A 23306-nucleotide genomic window follows, 5' to 3' on the forward strand; every position below is an offset into this window, starting at 1 on the left:
ATTTTGGCATAACCATGATGAGACTCATGATATCTTGGTAACCACAACTCCAACTCCAAAAAGAGTTAAATTGCTCTGCTCTGCCCACTCTCATGCCAGCAGATAATTCATCCAAAAAAATCTGTGTGCCCTAGTTACACAAACAAACTGGACAGTGCATAAATAATTCACAGAATGGCAGTCTCTCCTATTAACTGCACACTGGCAGACTGACAGAAACATGAAACATGCCTGAAACCACCATATAGGACCAGGTTACACATGTACTCTGTAAATCAAAAATGAACCTGACCTGTGAATGTGACATTTATTCTTTTTTTGATAGATCAGACACATGGAAGCTGTTATACACTTGTGGACCAGCTGTTTCTTAGCTGTATGTTATACTGCTGGCAGGTCTGCAGCACAAGCAAGAGCCAAGCACAGATAGGGCTCTCACCAAGTGAGCATTAATTAATTCACCAAAAATGCTTTCTATTCCTCCTGCATATTACACCCTTAAAGGCCCTGAGGATGGTCTCAAGGAGAAAGGTGTGGAGGGAGGCATATTTTTGCTGTCTTGACCTTCCCTGGTCATGACTTCTGCCACTGAAGTGCACCTGGAGCTTTGGACGTTCTGGTTTTCTCAACTCTAACCCTAATCCTAGGCAGATAACTAAATGCAGCCAAGGGCTATGGAATGTGTTACGTAGAAAGGTGTGGAGGGAGCCAAATTCTGTCCATTTTCAAATTCCCTTGGTGTGAATTTGTCAGCAGCAGTGTATGTGGGTTTTTGGGGTTTCTGGTTTTCTGAACCCTAACCCTAGGTGACATCCTAACTCTACACTGAACATTAGTATCCACCTGGGAGTGAATGTGGTTCCAAAGACAAAGTTGTGGGGAGGGCTACTTTGTGGCAGTTTTTTGTTTTCCTTCACATTGAGTTTAACAGCTGCAGTGTTCCCAGAGCATTGGGTCTTCTAGTTTTCTGAACCCTAAGCCTAGCTGTAACCTTACCCTTAGTCAGGAGTCAATGCAGCCATGGAGTGTTGCTGGTCCCAAGGAGAAATATGTGGAGGGAGCCATATTGTGGAAGTCCTGACCTTCCCTGGTGATGTCTTCTGCAGCAGCAGTGTGCCTGCAGCTTTGGGCTTTCTGATTTTGAAATACCCAGGTTAAGAATGAGTGTATAATTTTAGGCTTTTGTTAAGAATGAGTGTATAATTTTAGGCTTTTTTCCCTTTGATCCTTTATCTAAGATGATTATATATACACAAATATGTATTCCCATCCTTCTTTCCTCTCTGGGACCCTTTATTCAGTGCTCTCTTTCCCTTGGAAGCTGTGAATAACAGTATACACTGCTACTCCCTTATGTCACCAGTTGTGGTGTTTCTTAGCTTCAGCGCCAGAATACAGGATCACAACTGAATCAGGTCAGAAGACAAGAACACAAAAGTAAGTAAACAGAGAGAGCACCATGGGGAAGGAAGAAAAAGTGAAATTTCAGGATACCTCTGGGACTTGGCATTGGGAAGTGGCATCCATCCTTCTTCACTCACTGTGCATATGGTTCTAATCAAATAAGGGTGTCAGCAAAGCCAAGAATTGGGCCAAGAGTAAGGTAAATGACAATGAAAGAGAAAGAATGAAAAGGAAAAATAAGAGGAAGAGTGAGATATAGGGGAGAAATAGATAAAAACAGTAAAGAAATAGAGTCCAAAACACAGAACATGAAAAAACATGAAGGAAGAATAGGGATGGGACACAGAGACAGAGAGGATATTAACAGGGACAGTAGTATGGTGTGTGTAACTATGCAGCTAGACCTGACCAGACTACGGGATGCCTTGTGCATGCACAGAGTGTGAACTGCACTGTTCACGTGGCCACATCTTTTTACCTACCACAATTCTTGATCATCATGTGTCTCCATGCATCACTATATATGACTGCAGATAAACACACCACAGCAGTAGTGGTAGAATGAATTGGCAAGAAAAGTATTTCATTAAAATGCTCTTCTACTTAGAATACAACAATATTATTTTACAGATCAGTTTTTCTGGAGGAGACTTGCATCCCTTCAAGCATAGGTGCAAAATGCAAACTCCAAGTGCTGTTCAGTCATTTGGAGGGTAGCACAGCCTCTCACCATCCCTGTTTATACAGTTTAGCCAGCTAAGCTATACAGCATAGCTTAGCTATGCCTCCAACCTCCATCATCTATGCTCCACTCCTCCACAGCTGTCATTACTATTTCCTCTTTTGGGGGGATCCTTGAAAATACAAGTGCAAGTAAGCGACGCGAAAGCATGACAAACTCACACACAAATTTCTGCTGGGAAATTTGCCAGGTTGCTATGGGAAACACACACTGCAAGGAGCATCTGCTCCCTGACTTCCCTCCTCTGTCCTAGTACATTCACTTACACACAAAGTGGCACTTGTCATTCTTCACTCCTGTTATACAATTTTCTAACAAAACAAGCACATCCTACAAAGGACCCTTCCCTTACAGATATTTCTGCAATACAAACAGCCTGTTGGTTCAACATATCCACAGCATCTATAGCCTTGTTCATCAGATAGGAAAACTGCAAAACTGCTTCAAAGCCTAAATGTTAATTTGTGCTAGTTGGGTACAGGATAATTTAATCAGAAAGGTGTTTCAGTCAGATACATGATTTGAACACTTTTTCTGCAGAAAAGTATTTTCCAGTAAATTGAAAAAATACTTTATTTTGGCAACTGACATGACTGCATGTATTAGCCCACAGACATGCTAGTGGAAATACTAGGGGTTTTACTCTTATACTTCACCTTCAATAATACATATTTTCAATCCAAAATCTTTTCATCCAGATTTTTGTGACATTTACCTTTTGTCTCTTATTTTCAAAACCTAGTGCAACATTCATATGTAATGAAAAATGTTATATACTCTATTGGGTTTGTATAGAGCTTGTGTACTTTACAAGCTTTTGGTAGTGGGGGGAAAATAGAGCTGACTTCTACGAAAAGTACTAGAAGTTTCCTCTGTGTCTGACAGAACCAATGCCAGAAGAATCCAAGACATCCATTGCTGGCTGAGGCTGACCCCATCACTGAGAGTAGTGTCTCTGGAATAATGTAGTTAAGAATGGGGCAAAAACTGTGCGAGAGAGACAGGAGGGAGAATATATGAAGGAAGCAGCTGTGCAGACACCAAGATAGTTGAAGAAGGGAAAGGAGGTGCTCAGCACTGGAGCAGATTCCCCTGTAGCCTGGGGGGCAGTCCATGGTGAGGCATTTGGTAGCCCTGCAGCCCATGGAGCTCCATGGTGCAGCATATATTCACTTGTAGCCCATGGAGAACCCCCAGGTGGAACTGGAAGAAGCCCAAATGAAGCTGTGACCCTGTGAGAAACTGCACTGGAGCAGTCTTTTGGCAGTTGTAGAGCCATGGAGAAGTGAAGAACTGCAACTCATGGGAAACAGTCATTTTGAAGAAGTCTATCAATGGCTGTCACTTGTGGAAAGGATCCCATGATGGAACAGGGAGAGTTTGAGGAGTCCTCTCCCTGAGAAGAAAGGAGCAGCAGAGACAATGTGTGATGAACTGACCCCAGCCCACATTCCCCATTCCCCTGTGCAGTTGGTGGGGAGAAGTAGGAAGAAAGGAGAGAAATTGGAAGTGAAGTTAAGCCTGGGAAGAAGGAAGAGATGGAGCAAAGGTGTTTTAAGATTCAGCTTTTATTTCTCATTACTCTACTTTGACTTGACTGGCAATAAAATAAAATAACTTGCTTAAGTGGAGACTGTTTTTCCTGTAACAGTAATTGGTGAGTGATCTCTCCCGGCCCTTATATCTCAACGTATGTGCCTTTCAATGTACTTTCTCTCCACTGACTTTGGTGGGCACCAGGCATCCAGCCAGAGTCAACCCGCCACACACTGTTAGATAATATCAATAATTTTTGGTTTTTTTAATTTTCCACAATCCGTAGTTATTAATATTGGGATATTGAACATATGCTTCCCCTATTTTAGTATCTCAGTGGGAGCTACTAATGATACAATTTGAAACACACGGAAACACAGTCAGCAGCAGCACAAGACATAGAAAAGCAGAGAGAAAAAAAGGATAGCCATACCTTTTGTAGAGTACTGGGTTCTTTATTCCATTACTACTTTTATTCTGAGTACTCATAGAAGAACCTGGCCCTAAAAGTTAGGCATATCCACATTCTGCAGGTACAGACAGACCATGAAGAGCGAGTGTCAACAAAATGAAGAGGTGTCATTTGCTGGTCAGTGTGGTAAACCAGCAGCTGTGTGTTTCTCAGGAGCAATAAGGAATGAGGCATCCACAGCTTCTCTGGGCAACCTGTTCCAGAGCCTCACCACTCCCACAAGGAAGAATGTCTTCCCTATATTCAACCCAAATAGCCCCTCTCAGTTGACCCCATTACTTCTTGCCCTATTTAAGACAGTTAATTCTGCCTTCTGAATGTAAATCAACGATGCTACTACAAAAAGAAGCCCAGGCAAAATAGGGACTTAATTTCCTTATATCTAACAAGAGAGTGGGAAAAAAAAATATTAAAAAAAAAAAAAAAAAAACAGCAAAAGAAAGCGATCCAACTGGACCAAAACTCACTACATATGTTGGCGCATTACACAGAAACCTCTCAGAAAATAGCCCAAGAAGGGGAAGGAGTTGTCAACCCAACGAAAAAGGCCAATTTGTTGTTCTCAGGAGGTGACTCCACTACCTCAGTGACCTCAATTCGCTGTACTTTCCAACACAAGTACTGACCACGAATTTTTCTCCAAAGCAAACCCTCTGCATTTCCCATTACCAGAAACACCGCGCTTTATTTATGTACAAATTATTCCGGGGAAAGCCGTGCCATTAGGGTAGCATCTCATGAGATGCTTTTTGGAGAGCAAACCGGAGGTGGGAGATGAGCAGCGCAGGAAAAGCCTTTATTCCTTCCTGGCGGCCGCGTTACGCCTGTTAAAATCCAACCCGCGGAGTACCCGCCCGAGGCCCAGCAGGCGCGTTCGGGCGGGCAGAGCAGCCCCGCTGCCCGGCGGGCAGGGCACAGACACGCCAGGAGCGGGATCGCTCCCGCACCTCCCGCCACCGCCGCCCCGCCGCGGGCGCGCGCGGCCGCGCCGCTCCCGGCTCGGGGCCGAGCCCGCGCCGCGCTCGCCGCCGTGCGCCGCCTGGCGGCTGGAGGCGGTGCCCGCGCCCCGCGCTCGCACACGCGGCGGGCGCAGGCGCGGCGGGGCGGGTGCCCGCGGCGCGGCGGGAACGGCTGCGGCCCGCGCGCCCCCGCGGCCTGAGCCGCCCGAGTAGGGGCCGGGCCGCGCCGCGCGTCCCCCGGAGCGGGGGAAGGGCGATGGGAACCGGCGCGCCGCGGGCTCCGCTCCCCCCTCCCCGCCGCCCCAGCCTCCTCCTCCTCCGCGCTCCCCGGGCACGGGCGCGCCCTCCGCTCGCACCGCGCATGCACGCACCCCCCGCGCCCCCCCGCCCGAGCGCGCGCGCGCGCGCACTGGAGTGCTCGTGCAGGAGGCGGCGGTGACGGCCGGAGAGACGCGCGCAGGGCCCCCCCCCCCCAGGACCCCCTCCCCAAATTCCCCCCCATTCCCTCCCTCCCTCCTTCCCCTCCCTCCCCCGTCCCCGTCCCCCTCCCGCGCGGCAGCAGTGGCGGCGGCGGCCCCCCCGCGCTCCCCGGGAAGCGCGGCTCCGCGCGCGCGGGCGGGCGGCAGGTAAGCGCGAGCCCTCTCCCCTTCCTCCCCCGCGCCGCGGCCCGGCCGCCGCTGCGCTGCGCGCGCGCGCGCTCTCCCTCGCACGCCCCCTTCCTCCTCCTCCTCCTCCTCCTGCCGCTGCCGCTCCCCCTCCCTCTGCCATCCCTCCCCCGCTCGCCGCCGCCGTTGCAGCCCCGGCAGCGCGCGCTGGGTGAGATGGCGCTGCCGCGGGCGCGCCCGCCGCCAGCAGCCCCGGCGCCGCCGCGCGCCTGCCTCCCGCGGGCGAGGGGAGGGCCAGCGGGAGGGGGAGGAGGAGGAGGAGGAAGAGGACGCGGCCAGCGGCGGATGCGCACGCTGGGGCGCGCGGGTCCCGCCGCAACAAAGGGGCGCGCGGCCGCGTCCAGGCGGCGGGAGCCGCGCGGGATCCGTTGGGGCAGGGGAGGGACAGAGGGAGGCACGGACGGACGGACAGACAGACAGAGGGAGCGGGGCGCCGTCCCCGCGCGGCCCCGTGAGGCGGCGCGGCGGGAGCGCCGGGCTCGCTCCGGAGAGCGGCCGCCTGTCGCTCGCGGGCGCCCCCGACGCCGGGCCGGGAGCGCGGGCGGCGCGGCAGGGGCCGGGCTGGTCCCGCCGGGAACCCGCCCGCGGGTGCGTGGAGCGGGCGTGCGCCTCCGCGGCCACGGGCACGGCGGCTGCGAGCGCGTCCCGAGCAGCCGCAGCCCCGGACACACCTCCCCGCGGCCCTGGCGGAGGCACGGCCGTGTCAAAAGCGTGTGGCGGAATAAATCTGAATCGCCCAGTGGAATCAGTAACCAGACCAGGACGCGCTCTGGGCAAGTGCCTGCCCTGCTCCCTTCGCAAAGGACTAAACTTTGTCCTTTGCCAGTTACACACCCCTGTGCACTCCGCAGCCCTGTTTTCGGCCAATTACTTCTATAATTAGTTCTCTCTTAGTGCCGACAGAATTGCAGCAAAATTGCATTCTGTTTAACAGGACGGTGCAATAGCTGCTGGATAAGCAGTGACATTTTGCTGCTTGATTAAAAGGAAAGCATTTTTCCCATCTTGCAAAGAACTCTGAAAAGATCCCGTTGAAATAGTTTTTTGTCCTACCATCTTCAGTGCTGGACCGATGCATTTTCCTGGGCCGGCAGATCCAGACAGCCCATAAATATATACAATATTGCTTTCTGGCTTTTGTATATTACAAATATTTACAGAATCTGGCTGTCTGAAAATTTGATTATTTAGGACTAAAAAAATAATTTTGGCTGGAAGTTTTTTTACTTTTTTTTTTCCTTATTAAAAAAAATTCTATGTAGCCAGGGACACTTTAGCAGAGGTGCCAGATCTGCAGAGATATTTGTAGGGAGCCGGGTGTTCCCATACCATGTAAAACACACAGCACCAAGAGTTGCAAATCTGTCATCGTACCTGTCATGTGCTTCTGTTTCATGTATGGTTGAGGATAAATTAGAATTTGGGGAAGAAATTCCCCAGACATCTGTGCTGGGTGGCGCAGGATTTGTTCCAAACCAAATTTAAATTTCCCTCCTCTCCGCTGTGTTTCCTGCTTTGGCACAATTAGATGTCTGATGGAATTGAATAATTTGGAACTACGTGTCTTGCATTATCCTTCTGTTCTCTGGTGTCTCCATAGTTTGGAAATCTGGTACACTTGTCCCTTTCCCTGGTCCTGGATGTGCACCCATCCCTGTCCCTGGTCTCCTTTGGGATGCTTGGTCTGCTTGCCAGACCCTCTGCTAGGCTTGCTCAGCTCTGTGGTTCAGCAGAAGACTGATCACCTTCTTGATGGGTTGGTTACTGCCTTAATTGTGGTGATTTGTGGGAAGGTTTTTCAGTACTTTAGATTTAGTGCAAAGTAGCAGGAAAGTGGAACCAGGGAAGTGCAGTAGCCATGAGAAAGTAAACACATGGAATTGTCTGTTATTATCACTGAAAAAATAACTGGGTATTTCAACTGTGTATTTTATCTAAGTTTACATAATTGAAAATGCTATGTTTTGACTCTTAAATTTAAATTTTTTTCAAATTGATCTTATAATTTCTTGAAATGTTATTATCTTTCCATCTTTCAGGCTGAAGGTGGCCCATTCTGAGATTACTTTAATAATAATTTGCTTAGAAAACTTCCTGCATTGTTCATGGTAAGGCTTATATTTGATATTTCACATTTAGTTTGTCGTGCTGACCCATTTAAAGTATTTCTTACACATTTTTTTAGTGTTAACATGTCCTTTAGCTGTAATAATGATTTATGTGTTGGGTCATACATTTACTGAGAATTGCAGTTTTAATGAGAAAATTTTCAATTTTGTGTAACTGAATAAAGATTTGAATAATTGTAAATTGTATAACCTAAGGAAAGACCTTTATGGATCACAATTTTAAAATCAGTTTTAAAGTAATGCAGAAAGTCTTCACAGGCTTTTTGTGGTCATTTTATGCAAAAAAAGTTAGGGTTTTTTTTAATGATAGAAATCACTTCATCTCTTGTGATTTTGTCATTTAGACTACTTTATAAAAGTTACAGAATTTTCCTGTTAATTTACAGGAGTTTTTCATCAGTATGTCTGAAACCATTAAGTATAATGACGACGATCACAAAACTGTGTTCCTGAAAACATTGAATGAACAACGTCTGGAAGGAGAATTTTGTGACATCGCTATTGTGGTTGAAGATGTTAAGTTCAGAGCCCATAGATGTGTGCTTGCTGCCTGCAGTACCTACTTCAAAAAGCTTTTCAAAAAACTTGAAGTTGATAGTTCATCAGTAATAGAAATAGATTTTCTTCGTTCTGATATTTTTGAGGAGGTTCTCAATTACATGTATACTGCAAAGATTTCTGTTAAAAAAGAGGATGTAAACTTGATGATGTCTTCAGGCCAGATCCTTGGTATTCGGTTTCTTGATAAACTCTGCTCTCAAAAACGTGATGTGTCTAGTCCTGAAGAAAACACGCAGTCCAAGAGCAAGTACTGTTTAAAAATGAACCGTTCTATGGGGGAACCCAATGATACCCAAGATGATGATGTGGAAGAGATTGGAGATCATGATGATAGTCCATCAGATGTGACAGTGGAAGGCACTCCTCCGAGTCAGGAAGATGGCAAATCACCAACCACTACCCTGAGAGTGCAAGAGGCAATTCTGAAAGAGCTGGGAAGTGAAGAAGTTCGAAAAGTAAACTGCTATGGCCAAGAAGTAGAACCTATGGAAACAACGGAATCTAAAGACTTAGGGTCTCAGACCCCTCAGGCACTCACATTTAATGACGGCATAAGTGAAGTGAAAGATGAACAGACGCCAGGATGGACCACAGCAGCCGGTGATATGAAGTTTGAGTACTTGCTTTACGGTCACAGGGAACACATTGTATGTCAGGCTTGTGGCAAAACCTTTTCTGATGAAGCACGTTTGAGAAAACATGAAAAACTACACACTGCGGACAGACCATTTGTTTGTGAAATGTGTACAAAGGGCTTCACCACACAAGCTCATTTGAAAGAACACTTGAAAATACACACAGGTTACAAGCCTTACAGTTGTGAGGTGTGTGGGAAGTCTTTTATTCGTGCACCAGATCTAAAAAAGCATGAAAGAGTTCACAGTAATGAGAGGCCATTTGCATGCCATATGTGTGATAAAGCTTTCAAGCACAAGTCCCACCTCAAAGACCACGAAAGAAGGCACCGGGGAGAGAAGCCTTTTGTCTGCAGTTCCTGCACTAAAGCTTTTGCTAAGGCATCTGATCTAAAAAGGCATGAGAACAATATGCACAGTGAAAGAAAGCAAGTTACAGCAGCCAATTCCATCCAGAGTGAAACAGAACAGTTGCAGGCAGCAGCCATGGCTGCAGAAGCAGAGCAGCAGCTAGAAACTATAGCCTGTAGCTAAAAGTAAAGCAGGAACTGTATTAGAAATAATATAAGAAATTAAATGAAACAAAATCTGTTATTGATATACATTTAGACTGAGAATCTTTTCAAGAAAGCATATTTTTAGAAGATTTGAATGTTACATAGGAATACATAGCATCGCGTGGTTAGGTATTTTAAAACATTTCAGAGATGGGTATTAGAATGTGAAACAGTTTTGTCGTCATTAGCAGCATAATGCACTAATAACTGCTTTAATTCAAGAATGTGATCAAGTTCTCTATAAAACAGGGATCATCACTGGCCGATGCTTTGCTTCATCCAGTATGGAATACTGAATATGATGTAAAAATTGCAATCAGTGAGAATCAGTGAGTTACATTTGAAAACGCTGAGGTCTCAAAAATCACAAACATGGAAAGAAAGGATTTGGTTTACCAGATTCTTAGGTATTGCACCTAAAATTTTTTGAGAAGCATACATTGAGTCTCTAAGCTTTTTAATTCCTCCTTTTTTCACCTAATGTAGGTTTGTATAACAGAGTGTAAAGGAGGATGATAATCAAAATGAAATTGCTTCTTATTCCATTCCCTCAGATATCCTCCTATTTTTATAAAGGTGGCAAGTTTAATGAAATACTTGTATTCTCAAAAAAACTGAATTATTCACAGGGATTCTGGCTAGCAAAGCAGAAGTGTCACGGCATTTACCAGTCCCTTCTGTGGGCAAAAATGTCTGCCTTGTTTGTTTTTATGTTCACTTTTATGCAGGGCCCCAGAAGTGGGACTGGGCCACAAAGTAAAAAAAAGGTGCTGCGTGGAGGAGACACGCTCCTTACTCAAACCCAGTAAAAATCAGTAAAAGCTAATGCAGCCTGAGATGGTTTTTTATTATGCAGCTTTCAGGTCACTTAACCTAGCACAGTGAAGGCAGAGGAGTATCTGCAGCAGCAGGTGACCAGGTGTCACTGCCAGACTCCTGAATTTGCAGCCCATGCCCTACCCACAGGGCTCAGCTGGGGTTTGTGTCATGGCTGTTAATACAGCTCATAGGTCCTGTTCAGGCTTAAAAGCTTCCACCTTTTGACACACCACCGCTGATCAAGTGGTGAGTGAGTTCTGTCGTAACTGATCCTGGGTGAGTGTTCGCTATTAGTCAGTTGCTTAGTCTAATTTTTTTCAAGACCAGCTGGGGCACATGCTGATAACAATAGTTAACTCACAGAATCCACAAAATAAGTGGTCTTTGGATTGCAGTCTGCTACTTGCAGTCATCAAGAGAAGATGCAATAACAGTGGCAATGTAATCCAAAGGTATATTAAGCCTTTATTTTAAATTTGTAAATATTACAACTGTTGTGAAAACTTCATTTGAAGTTGGAATGGGCGAAAAACGCACTCTTGGGCACGTGGTTGGTAACATTGGTCACTTGCGATACCTATAGCATATCAAAGTGTTAGACCAGTTTCTGATGAGTTACTGTGTGGTAGATCACATATTGCTTTTCTAAATAGAAATTTAAAATAGTGTTTTTGGAACTGTTATATGGAACTTCAATTATTGAGGGGTTTTTATTTGGTTGAGGTTTTTTTACAGTTTCATTTTACTCATGTATTCATCAGGTTAAGCAGTTATCTTAAAATGCCAGTAATTGTTCAAACGCTGGTCTGTAAATAAAACATGACCTTAATATTTTAGAAAATGTAAACTTTGGACCTTTACCAATATATTTTTTTAAAATGTTGCTTCATTTTACATTCAGTAATATTAGTTTGTAAACAAACTATACATTTTGTACCTGTGCAACATCAGAGGATGTGTATTCATTGCATTTTATTGGTTCTCTTGAGGAACATGATAAATGACCATTGTTAAAATGTTTTACTGTATATGATCATAGATATAAAGATAGTAGGTCCAAAAAAGGATCTACTTTTTTTTCTAAATATATTAGTCTTGCTATGTTTTCTTATCTGAAATTGCGTGCACTTCTTCCTAGGTGAGTTGGGGTTGATAAGACTGTGCAAAACAGATCTGTTGTAATAGGAGTTCAAAAGTGTAAAATACGAAGAAAGTAAGTTTTCTCAAGGTCTACTATGAAGAATGCAAGAAGCCATGATCTTAAATTACAGCAGTAAATGGTTATGTTAGGAAAAAAAGCAAAAAACTTTCAAAGTATTTTAATAATGAATTCCTAAAAGAGAATACCTGGGGAGGTACTGCAATCTCCATTAGTGGTGACATTCAGGAATGGGTTAGACATCTATTAGGAATGGTTTAAATATGGTTGATTCTGCCTTGAAGCTGAGGGATAAGCTCAATAACCTCAAGAAGAGCATCATTGGGGTTATTTTTTGAAAGTAAAAAATTAAAATGGAGCTTACTGGGAAAGCAGACACTGGAGCAGAAAGACCAAACTCAGGTATTACAGTTAAAGAAAATGGCTCTGACTCTTGAGCACAAGTAGTCAGGCTGTGAATTAGAAATTGCTATAGAAAAGCAAGCTTGCATGAGAAGACTCATGTCTTGTTATGTGGGAGAACATTATGTGTCACATCAGAGTAAATTCTGCTTTTTTTGCACCTTATAGCTGTAAAAGTTACAAGTGTGGAGGCATGGAGGTATCCTTAGCTGTATATATGTTCTTATGAATGTTCTAAACTAATCTGTATATTCTGAAGGAATGTTAACCTGTGTATTGTGGGGATGTGTCTGTGAAGTTCAAGTAATTTGTCTACATCTTACAATGCTGCTGCTCCCATCTCTCTCCTGTCTGTGCCAAAAGACACCATGCACAAAAGCAGATATGTGTCAGCTCCAAGCCAGTGAGGTTTTCCAGTGTGGTAATTTGTAAACTATGATCTGTGTTGTTTGAAGAATGGGCATGTTTTCATTGTTTCTTAGACAAGTATGGCAACTTCTTTTAGAGTATGAGACAGTGGATGAGATTCTGTCCAATTAGCTGTTGGTTCTATTTGGGCCAGACTAATCTAATATTCCTTAGAAGGTTTTTTGTTTAGATTTTTTTTTTTTTTCTTTGAGAAAAAGGAACAAATAACAGATTTTGAACTGCAATATCCACTTTATTTCTCATCCTAATTGTAATAGCCATGGATATGCTGCTGATTATTTGGCACAGCTCAGTTTGGAAACTAGAAATTCAGGAAAGAATGCCTTTCAGCCCTTCTCCACCCCCCCCCCCCACCCTTCTTTTAGATATATTATCAACTTTTTTAAAAATGTAGGAAAAAAAAAAGCAGCTCATAATTGAGTGAGTACTTGTGATTTTCTTTTTCTGCTTTAATCTTTTAGAAAAGTTTAGACATGGTGATCAGTTTAAAAGTTTTTGTAGAAAGGAATTCCTCATGTTAACTTCAGTAACAAAAGTTTGAGGTGAACTTCTATTTGTTCCAGTAAGCTACGAATGCTAAATACTCCTCAAAATCTTGCCATTTAGGTAGCCAAGCTGGAGTTCTTTTGAATATCTGGCCTCTGTTTTCTAGTACAGAGATTGCTTTCATGATTCCTGTAGGTAAGGGTACTTAAAATTAATAGAGTTGTGGGAAATACAGAATAAAATAGCAGATTATATCAGAAAGTCTGCCCTAAGGTTAGAGTATAATTTTAGTGGCAGATTATCTTTTATTAAGTATTCTATTAATACAGACACCTGTACTGTTATAGAGGAGACAGAGCATTTATGAAAGAGACTACGTCATCTGTGCTGGCAACAGATGATTTTTCTGAATATAAACATTTAGAGATAGCTACAGAACAGAATAAATAATTCTGCCTGAAAGGTAGAGACAGATCTAAGGAATTTTCATCTCTTTCAGTTAGTCCTTAGATCACAGCAGTGTGCCCAGTCAGCCAGAAATGTGAACATTTCATTAAAAATTCCATTACAGCAGTTGGTCTGTCATTTGTCTTCATATAGATCTCAAACAATTATAGTAACATTCTTATTCATTTCAGAACAGATGGAGGATTTCCATTAATAGATTTGTTAAATATGTGTCATAAGAGTTGAGACACCTATTCTCAGGAAGTATTTTTAAATGTAATGCAAGAAATCTGAAATAGCAGAATAGCTATTTCAGAATAGTATTTTTATGTTTTCCAGTGTTTTTCTCTCCACTGTCCTTCTTTTTTTTTTTTTTTTTTTTTTTTTTTTTTTTTTTTTTTTATGCCCTGCTCATTTAGATATTTATGGAATTCTGAAACTTGGTGAACTTCAGTGGTTCCAATATGAACAGCACTGCAACTCCTTAAAATAGGAATAATATTTTTGAATCTGGTTAACACGTATCTTTAAATTTACTACTATCTTTACTATTTAGTAGCTAAGCATCTAATTTTTTGTAGGTATACCTGAAAAACATGTGAAACATATGAATAAAGATCTGATCATCTGATCTGTTTGGTATAGGAGTATCAAAAACAATAGCCAAAGCAGAACTTCTGGATACCTGCATCTCGCATTCCTTCCGTGATTTGGTTTTTTTTTTACGTCTATAGTTTGAAAGCATGAGTTTGTGATATGAGTGGTACTAGCAAGAAATTAGAATTCTTACTGAATCAGAATTCCATATGTATTTTCTTCTTGCTAATACTGAGCCATTTCAAAGACATATAAAAGACAGTAACTACATGCTACACAATATGAAATAAATAGATTTAAAGTTGTATTTTCATTCAGAAGTAAAATTAATTCATAGGTATGATGCATTTAATATAGATCACCTTTAGGAAATCTTTAAAACATGAGAGCTCTTTTTCACTTTTTCCACTAAAGCATGAAAGTTTTTATGTTCGCAGAATATCATAAAATATTTTCTGATGTAAACCTGTTTTGTTAAAGTCATTAACCAAAACCACCCAAACCCTACAGTGCTTCCACTTGCAGTTTTCTGACCTCCTCCCAATGGCCTGTCTATACATTTACGTAATCTATATATGCAAACAACATAATTTTTTTGTTGTCTTTTAAAATATTTTAAAAACCAAGCTTCCTTGCATCTAAGTTTTTATTCTTCACTAGTAAAAATCCTTTTTTTTTTTTTTTTCCAGGGTGGAGAGCACCACAAGCAGTGCTTACAGGAGCAAAGCACTGTAGTGGCATTGCAAATTGCTGAGACAGGAGAATGGAGTATAGTGGAGCTCCACTAGCTCTGCTGGTGGAGCTTCCACTAGAGTCAGTGGAAGAAAAGCCTCAGTTTGGAGCAGCTTAAGCTATTGTGGAGCTGCCTCCTGAGACAGCAGCTTTGTGTTTTGACTGTTGTAATGAAATTGCAAATTGTTGCTAAAAGGGATAATCTTGTTTTCTCTTTTCCTTTCTTCCTGTTACCTTTTGCAACTGTTTCCTTCATCTTGTTTGTCTCAGCCTTTTCTGGCTTTAGAATAAGCCAGTGGGGTGATCTTACATGAGAAAGCAATTCACTGCTTAAGTGACTTAGTTTTAAATTGACCTACCTTGTCCAACCAATTCATTATATTTGGTCCAAAGTAAATGGCAGGAGCACACTGGTGGAGTTAGGAGAAGGAATGGAGCAGGACTTTTCCAACTTTGGCACCATATTGAAACAAGGTGATGATGCACAGCACATGTTGCACAATTGAGAAACAGCCAGGCAACAGATGAGATCAGACACCTTTTCTTTGCAACATCCACTACTGGTAGACTTGTGGGATTGTGGAGAGGGTGATTTGTGTGTGTCATTTCTGCTTTTTCAGGAGAATTGAGTTTGAGGGTTGAAGCAGTGGGTGCTATTTTCTCTTTATTTGTTGTTTAAATTAATCTGCTACTGTTTGCCTCTTATCCAACAGTTCTACACAGTCTGGAATGGTGGCAAATTGCTCAAGTTAAGGAGAAAGTGTTCTTGATAAAAGACAGACAATAGGTATTTAGTTCATTGAAGGACAGAACTGGAATCCCAGAAGGATGAAAAAACACATTTTTTCAACATAAGTTAATCTTTGCGAGTATTAGAAGTAAACAATATTCACTTCATAGTTATTTATGTCTATTTTAGGTATGTTTTAGACACTATGCTGGGTAAAGAAAAATAATCACTCTTTTTATTTAATGCAGATAATGTATATCCAAAGCATAGGGATAGGTCCTGTATTTCATTAGGTGATGTCAGCTAGACTGCTTTTATAATAATTTAACAAGAATATATTTTTTCCATAAGTCATAGCATTTGGATATTTCCTTTTTACAAGGTGCCTTATTACAGCTATTACTTCTTTTGATTTTACTAATTCATCCAAATTCTCCAGTAACTCTTATAAAAAGCGTGGCCCCTATATTCTTGCTCTTAAAGTATAAAACAGAACTTATACCAGGATTTGGAGACATAAACTTTGTAATGCTGGTGTATCTTTAAATTTTCAGGACTCTACAGAAAATCTTACACTCCTGAAAAGCAGTAAGATCTCTTTGACTGTTTGTATTGGAAAAAGTTGATTTTTTTTTTGTTTTTTTAATTGCATATGTTTTTCTGGAATTTTTTATCTGAGGTCAAACAAGGGAAAATAATTCAACTGTCCATTTGGAAAGCAGGAAGGAGCAACTCTACCCTTTTGTATTTCAGAGGAGTTAAAGTCTGAACATAACTGGGCTTGGTTACTAGACTAACAGCTATCTACAACTCTACATATACTAGCAATTAAAACTTACAGCTTTTAAAGACCTGACAGGTTTGCATATGCTCAAGCTTCCCAATTGAATCTGCACAAAAAAACCCCAAACCATGAAATGCATGAGAAATGACTGCTTTAAATGTCATCACTGCCAACATAAACAGTGGTATGTTAGACACAAATGTTTTAATTGAACAATTGCCCATTTTAATAGTCTTAGTCAATGTTTTCAATATGATGTATAGGTTTCATTTTCCACTTCAATAATTAACTTTTATCCAGTTGTGTGACTTTCTTGTAGATCTCCCATTGTTTCAAGGACAGATTAAATGGAGTAAGACGGGAGCTCTGATTTGATGGATGTGATAAATTCTACCAGCATAGGATTGTCCCATTATAGATACTTTCAAGATGGACATGGATTATGCTCTGAAAATCTTGCTAACCTAATTTAAAGTTTTAGAACTCCACTGTTTTAAATTCTTTCTTTTGTATCAAAGTTGATTTTTTCAAACTTAATTTAAAATTCACGTATTTATCTTATTTCTCCACACTGCCTAATTTTTAACCATATATTATGAGATCCCCATTCTTTTGACTTTATAGGAAGCTGCATGATGGAAAGACTAAATTTTGGACTGTGACTCATTCATCTGTCTTGGTGAAGGGACTGACAACTAGTAGAGGTGTGGCAGATGGGAACAGCGATTAGTTTGGCTCCACTGCATGATTGTGTATGTAGTAATATTTTAGGCGAGTCATTGGGTCTTTTATTTAAACATCCTCAGTTTATCTAGGTCTTTGATTCTTGTTGATTGGCTTTTGTTTTGAGTTCAACTTCTCTGATTTTGACTTCTATCTATAACAGAAAGATACCAATACTGTTGGAAGATAATCCATTAATGGGTGAAAGGCATTCAGGTGTTGTGAGGGTGGCAATATAATCAGCTAGAAATATTACCTAGATGGACATGGATATTTTGGGATACCTTTACAGGCTGTAAGAAGTCCTGGAGTGGATGCATCTTTGTGATACTTTAAAGAATGTCAGCAAACAAAACAAAACAAAAAAATTCACAAAACTACATAGCTATTTCTCCTAGACTCTGTCTAAAATTCATTCATATTTTTAAATCACAGTCCTGGACTACTATGTCATTTATCACATTAATTAAGAAAATTAATATAACAATGAATTAAAATACTATTGGCCAGCCACACTTATCTTTAATGATATCCACTTTTAACTGTCTTGGGAAATGTTGCATATTCTTGTTTCTGGCTTTCACGTTGTCATCTCTTTGGCTGCTGCAAATCTGTGCACCGCTATTCTTCTGAAGCACTCATGGAAAGGTAACTGGCTTTTAATTTAATTTTTTTTTCAGGAGGATCGTACTTGTGTCTATTTTTATTTTTCTTTTCTACCTTCTCTGTTTATTCTCACTTTCTGTCTGTTAGTGTATTGCTTAGAGAGCTATTAAATGTTAGATTTCTAAATCTAGGATCCTGACTATTACGATCCCTGCTGTACAGATTGCTATTTGACATTTCAAATACTCATGTAATGTTTAGATATTTCTTGATGACACCCAGTCGCAATTTTCTCTAAACAGCTTCCTTGCAGTTTCAGGTGTAATATATTGCATCTTGGCTAGTAAAGATTTTAATGTTAAGTTAACCATAAGATTACAGTGACCATAATCACTTTTTGAAGACCATTATGATCTTAGCCATTTTAAAAAAAGACATCAAATAGTTCAATCAGTTTCTTAATCATATCACTTTTCCCTCCCAAAAAGCTGGATTTGATTATTAATGTGTCAGTGTGGGAGGAAGTAAATAAAAAGGCTCCAAGATCATTAGTTCTCAAAGTTGAGGGGAAAAAAATTGCAGCCTATAATACTGGCATTTGATGTAAAACATAGGAAATCTTGAGTATTTCTTTACATTAATTTTTTTTTAAAATGTGGTCATTTATATTTAGGTGATTAATTCTGAATGATTCTTTCAGAAAAGAGTTTTAAATATTACCTGTAAATGTTAGATGTACGTTCTTGTTAACAAACATTGAAACCTTTCACATCACTAGGTGGAACAGACTCCTTCCTGAATAGATCTTTACTAAGCTTCAGAACCTATATGACCAAATAATTGTTCTCAGGTGCATTAGAATAAAGGACTTACTTCAGATCTAAATTCACAGAATCATGAATAGTATGAATTATTTAAAGTGGCATCAGTCAACATGATTTTTGTAACTGTCTAAAACTGTTAGCTCTCTGTTAAAAAAATGTTAATGTTTTTAACAAAGTACTTTATAAGTAAGCCAAGTCTTCTTCAAAAAGGTATTTGAAGGTACACACCAAAGAATTTTTATGTCCACTATATGGATGTAATTACATCCACGATATTATATGGAAATCAGTAATTCCTCACTTAAACATTAAGAAATTAAATGATGCACAAGGCAGGGAGAGTATAATTACTGAGAAAAACATATACAGATATTTTTGTAAGTTTTTTTGTGCTTTCTATTTCATGCATGTTGATTGAACATCTTTAAATGTATTGTATTTAAATGAGTTAATGTCCTTTTACCAATATGCTTAATTCTCAAGAGACTTTCTGTATAATTTGACATAACTAGTGTTGTTTTCCACTTATCTGAAGTTGAATGAAAAAAATTAGCAGTGCACTCTGTTTTGGCAGCTGTACTGCATTAACTACATGCTCTTTTTGAGGTGTCAGTTCACCTTAGACTTCTGTCCTGTGCAGTTATTTCATTGATTTTTTTGTGTGCATTTAAACTTGTGACCCAATCCAAAATCCAGAAATCTTTATGACAAAAAGAAGCTCAAAAAGCTTTTTGGCAACATTTTTTTCCTCTAGCAGAAAACATAGCTTGCTGTTAGTTTTTTTATGTGAGCAAGAAAAGTGAGAACTCCAGGATAAAATGTGACTGGTTTGAGTTATTTATCAGAATAAATACAGGTAGCACTTAAAGAGATGTTCATTAACATTATTGTTAACAAACTGTATTCTTTCACAAAATGTTGTAGGTTCTGTTACCAAGTTGCATATACGCACCTGGACTTTTACAGGTTACTTACAGACTTTGATATCACTGTATCAGATTTATTGTTTTGAAAATCTTTAAGCAAGCTGCTCCACCATATCAAAACACAATCCCTTAGAAACATCCATACAATTTCTTTTGAGAATGTATGTAATAGAAATATGTAGAGTAGATTTTTTTTTTTTTTTTTTTTTTTTTGCGAAGTGCTTTAATACCTGCTTTTATTATGGATAATTCTCCATTAAACACAGGGCCACATAACAGATATATCATAAAAATACCAGTGTAAATTTTCTTGCAATCTTTTCAAATTATGGATCAGTCATGATTTTCTAAAGATTATGGGATATCCTTCACCTTTCTCTTAAGAATGTTGAATATTGCTGACTGCATTAATTTCTGTATTTTGTGTGCGATACTTTTACTAGAAATTCTTCTAATTGAGTTCTTAGGTACCCTGTAAGTTTCCATACTTAAGGCATGGAATGAGAATAATGATAGGTGAGGAAAGGTTAGAATTGAGATTTTTGAAGTCACATTCTTAAAGGGAACACCATTCCTAAGCAACCTGGGGTATGCTTATGTTCATTCAGTTGCCATCAGAAAGAAATGAAGCTGAATCCCTGAAATATAAGACAGAAGAAGGAAACAAATAGCAATAAAGAAGCTGAAACTACCAAGGGAAATAAAAGGAATATCCAGGAACTGGATGCTAGAAATGGTAAGTGAAGATGAATCTGGAAAGCATTCTCAAGGAGAAATTATGTTACACAATATTAAAAAAAAAAAAACAGAAGAAGAAAAAAAGCTACTACCAGATGATTAGTTTGACTTTGACAGTGATGCAACTCTTGATTTCTTGCTGAAGTATATAAGCAATATTATTTAAGGAGGTCAGTGCTTTTCTGTACCTGTATTTTAAGAATAAGGCCTTATTTTGAGACTCCAAGTATGCCAGTTTAATTGGAGAATTCTGTGTTTGTGAAGTGCTTGACTAAGAAAATAATGAAATAAGCATGAAAGAATATCTTAGATTATGAAAATGTGATTGGAAAATATATTACATATTGCAAATATTTTCATGCAAGCATTTATGCGGGTTTTTTTAAATGCACTTTCTATAATTTGCATTGATAATGTTTTTCAAAATCCCTCTTGCAAGTTAGGCCTAAAGAAGAGAGTTTTTGTAAACCTTATCCCATCTGGCTGTTTCTCACTTCTGCTGTAGGAATTCAGGGTCCACAGGAAATCTGATTATGGGTTGTACAAACAAAAGTAAATTAAATGTGGAATGTAAAAGATGGTAGGAAGTTTACAGTAGTTTTCTGCTCACCCTCACTGTCTTTATTTTATTGCTATTCATTAGTTTCTTTACTGTTTTGTCTTGATGTCATCTTTTATATGCCAAAATATTCATGTTGCCTCTTTAAGTGCTGCTGTTGGGTGCAGCTGGGTTAATGGGCCTGTTAAATCAGAGAAGAAATTCCTCAGCATTTGAGCTTTTAGAAGGGAAAATGCTGTGACAAAGTGCAGTGTCACTAGAGCCTATTACCAATGCTGTCAGCTTGCAGTGAAAGCAGCGCACCCCAAAATGTCAGGCAGCGGGACTGTTGTCGTGAGGTAATTAGGAGCAATTAGCCAGTCTCCCTGCCGGGCAGATCGCTGTTGTCTTTCTCCTTTTTGTCCTTCCCCCTGCTGCCCCTGCAGTGTAAGGAGTTATGGTAGGGATGGTTCCCTGTTAGAGAGAGGGAGTGTGTGTGTGTGTGTGTGTGTGTGTGTGTGTGTGTGTGTCCGTGCGGGCGCCCCGGCCCCCTCCCCGCCCCGCCGCATTGTGGAGGGAGGGACCGGACCGCGGCCGCCTCCGCCGCCGTGCGGGGCCGGGCGCTGTCCGTGGTGCTGAGCCCGGCGGGACGGGCGCTGTCCGAGGTGCTGATCTCAGCGGGGCCTGGAGCTGTCCGAGGTGCTGATCCCAGCGGGGCCTGGAGCTGTCCGATGTGCTGATCCCAGCGGGGCTGGGCGCTGGCCGATGTGCTGATCCCAGCTGCTCCGTGAGCTGTCCGAGGTGCTGAGCCGTGCCGCCCGGGCGGCACCATGGTGTTCGCTCCAGGTAAGGGCAGCTGCATCCCGATCCCAGCCGGTAGCCTTGCAGGAAGGCCGTGGCCGTGCCGGAGAGCTGCTGTGGGGAGGGGTGAATGGGTGAGGCAGAGCTGTCAGCGGACAGAGGCAGGTAGGTTCAAAGAAGGTGGTTTAGCTTACAATTTCTTTATTTGTGGATCCAAAGGTTATGAGGGTCACCCCTGTGGTTCTCATCATGGACAGGAGCCTCCTATACAAGTGTGTAGGGTGCTGTGCTTGTCAGACTGCACTAAAGGTTCACGAAGGGGCATGTGGCCTTGCAGTGACTGGAGAGTTAGTCCCCCTCTGCACCCACACCAGTGGCTGCCAATATGACCATCCCTGAAACTCATGGGGATAATTTGCAAATTTCATTTCCTCTTTCCTCCTCCTCAAAGCGAAATAAGTATTTGAATGAAAGAGAGCAGCAAGTTTGTTCAGTCCAGTTTTTACTGGAACAAAATTGAAGATTTCAGCAGTTCATGTCTAATGTGAGATCTCACTGTATAAGGGTGCAGAATCTCCAGTGCACAGTATACTTTTGTATTAACCCATAAAAGAAGCAAAACTACAGCAATTTTTATTGGATTTGGTACATTCTACTTGGAAATAGGCAGCTGGTTGTTCAGAAGGGGATGAGAGGCCCAGTAGCTCCAGGGTGTAAATGTAAGTCATGTGTAATATCTTCTATAGGGACATGGCTTGAAAATAACTTCATTAAAGATGTATAACTTTCAGTAAAATAGTGGGTCAATAGAAAAGGAAAAGTAAATGCTGCAACTTGACAATGAATAACTATTAATGCCCTCGTCTTGCAAAGCTAGCAGAAGTTTTATCTTCCTTGAAATTCTATATCAAATCTCTGAAAGGGTAATAATCCAAAAGCTTTGTCCTTTCATATAAAAAATATCTTGGGATTGATTTTGCTAACACAATTGAGTCTAATTTTTTGGGGAAAAAAACCAAAACCTAAAACCACTATCTCTTTTTAATAATCTCATTAATTGTGTCTATTTAACTGCCTGGTTGCTCCCTACTTTCATACATTCATGTATACATTGTGTTCTGAAATTGGAACCAATTTATTTATCTTAATAGAACAATCCACTGCTTTTTTCCAGCATTAGTGGCTCTTTCCTGAACTCCTTTTGTCTGTCTGTACAAGTAATTGTACAAGTATTTGAAGTGCTCTGTGGGACTGGAATATTGCAGGAAGAGATTACCCCTAAAATAATGAGAACATGCACATTTTTTCTCCAAAGGCTGACAGAGAACAAACCCCTAAGCTCATTATTAACTTCATGAATTGTTCTTTTCACAACTCTAATCCATAGATGGAAAAAAAAATCCTCTATCCAAAACTCTTTTATATAGTCATTCTTCAGTTATCCTTTACTAAAAGAAAAGCCCATGGTCTCCTTGCAAATGTTGCCATAAAATACATAAGGCAAATAAATGGGAATTTGTAAAAGAGATGATAAAACCATCTATTGTGTCCAGACAGAGCAAACCTGAGTAGATTCCAATTTTTTATTGCTTTTCTTCCCTGCAAATCAGTTCCATCCTGACATTATCTCTTTTCTAGATATTAAAAAAAAACAAAAAACCCCCAAAAAAACACAATTGGAGGCTTATGCATCTTTAGCATCTTCATAGTACTTAAGGCCATATGATGTAAAAATACTGTAAGTTTACCAAGAAACTGAGTTTCATTTCTTCAGTCAACTTTCTGATTTTATCTCACTGTGATGAATGACCTGATTTTCTGTTCCATTTATTTGTTTGGGGTGTGAGGGGAGAGGAAGTAGAAGATTTATCTAACTGTAAATGGTTAGGGTCAGAATGATAGACT

The 23306-nt window shown here is 40.8% G+C and overlaps 1 protein-coding gene across 2 annotated transcripts; it reads left to right on the forward strand.

Moving 5' to 3' along the window:
- The first annotated feature begins 5230 nt into the window (after positions 1–5230).
- Positions 5231–12548, forward strand: ZBTB14 (zinc finger and BTB domain containing 14). 2 transcript variants are annotated; one of them, XM_079300774.1, is made up of 3 exons: positions 5231–5739; positions 7818–7886; positions 8294–12548. In XM_079300774.1, exons 2-3 carry the CDS (start codon positions 7884–7886, stop codon positions 9635–9637), a joined length of 1347 nt encoding a protein of 448 aa, XP_079156900.1. In that variant the 5' UTR covers positions 5231–5739; positions 7818–7883; the 3' UTR covers positions 9638–12548. The 2 variants fall into 2 exon arrangements, with proteins under 2 accessions (XP_079156900.1, XP_079156901.1); XM_079300775.1 differs by lacking the exon at positions 5231–5739 and adding an exon at positions 7022–7534.
- Positions 12549–23306: the final 10758 nt, after the last annotated feature.

Source organism: Erithacus rubecula, assembly GCF_903797595.1.
Source record: "Erithacus rubecula genome assembly, chromosome: 3".
Lineage (NCBI taxonomy): Eukaryota > Metazoa > Chordata > Aves > Passeriformes > Muscicapidae > Erithacus > Erithacus rubecula.